Source organism: Nicotiana tabacum, chromosome 13 (assembly GCF_000715075.1).
Source record: "Nicotiana tabacum cultivar K326 chromosome 13, ASM71507v2, whole genome shotgun sequence".
Taxonomy (NCBI): Eukaryota; Viridiplantae; Streptophyta; class Magnoliopsida; order Solanales; family Solanaceae; genus Nicotiana; species Nicotiana tabacum.
The window spans coordinates 23,806,851-23,812,601 of NC_134092.1; the positions used below are offsets into that span (position 1 = coordinate 23,806,851).

The window sequence follows — 5,751 nt, forward strand, 5'->3', positions numbered from 1 at the left end:
GAGATTATTTTTACACGTAAGAGATCTATCTTTTACACTCATTTTCTTAAATTCAAAATTGTAAAGGGGCTAAAGTGGGTGCAAAAAACCTAGAATACCTGATACAACCCTACAACAACAACAACCAAGTAAAATTCCACAAGTAGGGTCTGAGGATGGTAGAGTGTACGCAGACCTTGGTTCTAATATTTGAAAACCGACTTACTTGATTTGGTTTCTTTTTAGGTAAAAACCGATCCAAACTGAACCATAAATACCCTTACTTACCCCTATTCCAAGGGTTAGAGAGTCCGTTTTCGATAGACCCTTGGCTCAAGGAGATCAAGAATAAAAAAGACAATATATCAATATCATCGTTAGAAGCTATATAAATAATAACAGGTACCAGAAAATAGATGAAAGGCTAAGGCTCGGTAGTCGGTACTATGAAAAGTAGTGTGTACACAACAATGGAAATTGAGAGGGTGTCGAGGAAGGATATCAGATCTTGTACACCATGTGTGGAGGGTTCGGATAATCAGGAGATTGGTCGAGTTGTGGAGGTATTTGATGAATCTTGTTGGAAAACTGGCACAATTGTTAAGGTTCTGGATAGAGACTACTATTTGGTACGTCAGACTGGATGCCTGAAGGAGCTTTGCGTGCACAGATCAAAGACCAGAGTGCTAAACTGGCAAGATGAGGAACAGGACTTGATTAGTTTATAGTCTCCCTTCCTCTCCCTTTCCCCAAACCTAATGCTGTTCTCTCCTCCCAATTCATTTCATTATGATTTCTTTTGTTAGCGTTCATCTCTTTTTTCCCAATCTCCTCGGTTGCATTCCCAGTTTTATTTCACCCTTTTTCGCTTTATTGTTTGAGAATTTTTCCCTTTTCTATTTTGATCGTTTTTTCTTCAGTCACCCTTTTATATTGTTTGGTTGTTCATAGTCATCTTTTTATTTTACTCCGAGTTGAAAATAGCTGATCTCTGATGATGTGTTTGTTGACTACATGTTTGTTTCTTCTTTTAGGGATCTGGACTGTGTCGGAGACCTGATCACCTTTCTGCTGTAATACCTTGTAAAAAAGTGAGCAAGGTCCTGTCTCTTAGCGCGAGGAATAAATTTCTTGGGGATGATCATTTAGCTGCTCAGGAGAATACAACGGATGAAAAGTATGTGCATAATTCATTGAACATTGTATCTGATGGATATTGCGCATTGAGGCAAACCAAAAGAAGTGATTATGTTGGCTATTTCATTACCACAAGTACAGAATCTAGTGATTCTGTTGGTAGTTGTAGTATCAATGATAAATTCTCTAACTGTTCTCCAGTAGAAGTTTATTGCCAAGGAACTGAGCTTCTTTGCAGTGATGCAGAGTCTTTTCGAAATTTAGCAGATAAGGAGGAAAGACACCCTCTTTCTTCACCAGAGAAAATAGCAGCAAGTATTCATAGTTTGGAGTTACATGCTTATCGCTGTACTTTGGAGGCATTGTATGCTTCCGGTCCCTTAAGTTGGGACCAAGAAGCATTGTTAACGAATCTTCGCATCTCGCTCCATATTTCAAATGATGAACATTTAGCTGAGCTGAGGACTTTAATTTCTGCTGGAACTGGTATTCATGTCAGTTGATTTTTTATTTCATCCTTTCACCTTTCTTTGCAATGGTTGGATCTCATCCCTGTTTTGCCTTGGATAACTTTGTAACAAGCATGAAAATAGGTGTTTCGTTTATAATTTTGTATTGGTTGTTTACCTCCATTGCTGTAGACAGTTGAGCAATTGTAACTATGTTATCAGCCTTATATTCTTGGAAAGAAGTAAACTTCCATTTTTTTTTTTCAAATGCATTACTTTTTAGTTTCAGATATCTTGCCCAAGTAGTTTCCTTTTGGTTTCTATTGTTGTAAAAAATTGAAGCATGTAAGTGAGGACATTTAAATTTTATATTGTTAGTACCTCAAATGTATGATGTATTTTCATAATGTTGACATATCTGGATTTGAATTACCAACCTCTTTGGTGTTCTTGTTGGGAGCGTATGCATTTCTTTCCAAAGTGTTTTATTCATAAGCATGTGAATTTTCCAGGGCAACAGTTGGATGCTATACATCATTTGCCTCCAAAAGTCAAAAAGATGATGCTTGCATTTGCAGATCCTCTCCTGCAACGTCAACTGTCCCAAAGATAAGACAATTCGTGGCTTTTTGTTGTTGCTACAGTAAAGCTTCATCATCTGTTTTGTCATGATAACTTCGATATTGGCACCGAGAAAGTTAAATCAATTCAAAAATACAGCTATTTGTAAATAAGGTCTTATAATATGCTGTATCTCTGTTTATGGCTCCTCCAACTACATGTTGCACTTATTTTGCACTAGAATACATATAGAGTTATAGGCTTTTTTTTTCTTATGGACATAGCAGGAAAAGACATTTACATTTAATTGGATAGCTATAGGTAACATAGTCTACATACACAGGATTACGATGCTGGTGCAGGTTTGCTGCTTCTGTAATCCTGCTGCAACAAATTGTTTGTTCACTTTAACTTTATGTATTTTGCTCATTATAATTACCATCAGCTGTTTCTGTAGCAGGTCTAGAGATCCAAATTACTTTCATTTTCACCGCTCGTGCTGGAGGTAAAAGAGAATATGTATGTACATCTATCTGTAAACTGTGATGGTAGGTCATATTCTGCCATGCTGATTTACAATTGTAATTAGCTTCCTTTTACATTTTTCATTTTTTCCTTTTCTTTTACAGGTCATATTCATATACTTACCTGTTTTCTTGTGCATAACATGGGAGAGTCCTTTTTCTTTTCTTTTTTGCAGAAACATGAAATCTCTGCTCCAACTGTTTCCGTGAAACAAGAAAACTCTGCGTATGTCAGACTTGCACCACTCGTTCAGTTTAAAGTTAACACCACGAACAATAAGGTGTGGGCCTACACTACAGTCCAGTGTTGTGGTTACCCTAAATGGGCCTTAGGCCTGTACTAATCAGCCCGTGGGCGACTCAATATAGTAGAAATGACACTCGATAGCCACTCTAAAGGCCTGCTATTTAGGAACTAGCTGTCACGACCCAAACCGATGGCCGCGACATGCACCCAATGCCTTACTCAACCGAGTACCAATGTTACATATCTTTTTGTATCATGCTATCACCGGTAAATGAGTCATGAGATAACCAGAATAAATATAAGGGAATACTTGACATAGAACGACCCAACCTGATATAGAAACTTACTTACGTGACATACAAGCCTATAAGGCCAACATGATCATTTGTAAACTCAAAACATAGGCCGACAAGGCCATACAAGTATCTGTATACATGACATCTGTCTACAAGCCTCTAAGAGTACATAAGTATCATAAAGGTCGGGACTGGGTCCCGCCATACCAATCAATACATGTCCTAATTATACTGACCAAATAAGCAACTCCGAAGCAAATGGAGCGCACCAACACCTTCCGCTGAGCTGATAGCCTATTTGGAGGACTCTCAACCTGTTTATCGGGACCTGCGGGCATGAAACGCAGCGTCCCGGACAAAAGGGACGTCAATACAAATAATGTATCGAGTATGTAAGGAATGAAATTCAGTAAATAAAATACATGAGAGAAACATGTATTAAAAGGCTCGACATGTAAGTCTGAATAGTTCTGTGAACCATTTAATACTTATAATGTCATGCATATGCGTATAAATGTCATATCATACATAGGTATATGCGTTCATAATATCATCAAGCCTTTGAGGGCATCTCATCATATCATCTCGGCCACTGTGGGCAAATCATCAACATATACCACCTGATCAAGTGGTGGTGCGTATATAACGCCGTAACCTTTTCTCATATCCCATATACATATATACGCGTATATAACGCCATCTGGTCGTGGGTCAATGTACATGTATAAATGAATGCAATGCCTGAGAAGTACGTCAAAATCTTTCAGAATGTCATAAGACTATTATGCCTTTGATTAATGTCATAAAGTAAACTTTATCAACTTATGTATTTTCTGAGACCCATGAACAGATGATAGAATAATAGGATACATGGGGAATCAAGAACATAGGCATCTCTAGCATTTCTATGAATAGTGTCATTTATGGAAGCTGTGCATTTGCTCGTTTCATTTGTATTATATGGATCATGCCAAAAGAAAGAAGGGATAGCCTTAACATACCTGAGCCGATTCTCTTGACAATCCCTACAACACGCGTCAATTGCGACAACACGTAATGGCGGATCGAAGTAGGGAAAAATCTGTATGATATTCTTGAGAAAGATTGTACCGTACTCCCTTAGAATTGTAAAATCTTACGTTGCTAAAATGCTAAGAAATCTGTTTGAATTTTTGTTTCGAATTTTTGTTTCAAGAGAATCGCGTCACAACCATATGAATCCTTGTATGAATTGACTGAAGCTTTAATCCCTCATATTGTAGAGACATCAAATCTCTGTAAATGATTTAGAGGGATTTTTTTTAAACCTTGGTGGGTGTGGGGCCCATTAGGTGATGACCTAGCCACCAAACTATCTCAAATGTGCCACCTTGCAATTTAATTGAAGAGTCACTAATTGTATTGGTGGGCTGCCAGGGGGATTTAGACTTGTCCAAAATTTGTGATTAATTGGAATGGTGGGCTGTCACGTTGGTTTGGGGGAGGGGGGAATTTAAACTTTGTGATTAATTAACTAACTCCCACCAAAAATTATTAATTACCCAATTATCCACATAATTAAAAATTATCTCAAATTACTTAAAACACTACTCACTTTTAACACACTTTATACATCTTACTATTATGGTCATGTGGTACCTTGTATGACACTAGTCCATAAATACGGGGTATTGTAACTTGGACAGTATTTTATCTCAAAATGACAACCTTCAACGAAACTCATTTTCTTTGATTCGCTTACCCTCTCACCTTCACAAATTTACTTATCACTTGTTTGAAATAGCGCAATACTTATAATCCCAAAATAATCCCATTCCCGAACCTACGTCAATTAACTTACGACGAAACTTTAGCGTACGAAAATGCGGAATGTAACATCTCATTGCTGAGCTTTCATCAATTTACTTATGGCGTACTTTCACGTACGAAAACATGGGGTGTAACACTAGCCAATATGTCCTGAATTTCAGTTTTTTAGTTCAGTTTTTTGGGACATAAATATCCTGAAATTAAGATTTTTAGTTTAAATTTTAAGTAAGTAATGGCTAATTTCTAAATACCAGCCCTAAAAATGGTTTGTGTATTTCCCCTGAATATATCAGCCTGACATCAGCTACTTCGCTTTATCCAGCTATGTAAAATTTGGGCAAAATTAAATTTCTTTTGTTAGCAGTGTTCCAATGTTGAATTCTGTCCCAATTTTGTAATTTACTTATAGAGAGTCAATGTGATTATATAACCAATTATCAGTGTTAAACCAAATAATATTAATATTTCTTTTAAGAATTTAAATTTAAACACTCAAAAAACTTCACAAATTGTTACAAGTTGTAACTTTCCTTATATCGAAATTACAAGAGAAAACATTTTAAAAATTAGCCATTATTCATATGGTTTGAAACAAAAGTGAATGTTAAAACTTTATTCTCTTTTTCCTATGATTTTATATAGGAGGATGGCGTGTAGAGAGAACTAGCCAACTAGGAGAGCGACTAATTTGTCCATACATAAATTGAGCAAGTAAATGTTTGTACTAAATCAACGAACATGTATGTGCA

General features: G+C 36.6%; 1 protein-coding gene across 2 annotated transcripts; it reads left to right on the top strand.

Annotated features, from left to right (window-relative positions):
• Positions 1 to 394: 394 nt before the first annotated feature.
• LOC107770554 (uncharacterized) lies at positions 395 to 3,221 on the top strand. Of its 2 annotated transcripts, none has more exons than XM_016589877.2 (4): positions 395 to 608; positions 1,014 to 1,610; positions 2,078 to 2,674; positions 2,827 to 3,221. In XM_016589877.2, exons 1-3 carry the CDS (start codon positions 426 to 428, stop codon positions 2,126 to 2,128), a joined length of 831 nt encoding a protein of 276 aa, XP_016445363.1. In that variant the 5' UTR covers positions 395 to 425; the 3' UTR covers positions 2,129 to 2,674; positions 2,827 to 3,221. The 2 variants fall into 2 exon arrangements, with proteins under 2 accessions (XP_016445363.1, XP_075083920.1); XM_075227819.1 differs by having other exon boundaries at positions 395 to 542.
• Positions 3,222 to 5,751: the final 2,530 nt, after the last annotated feature.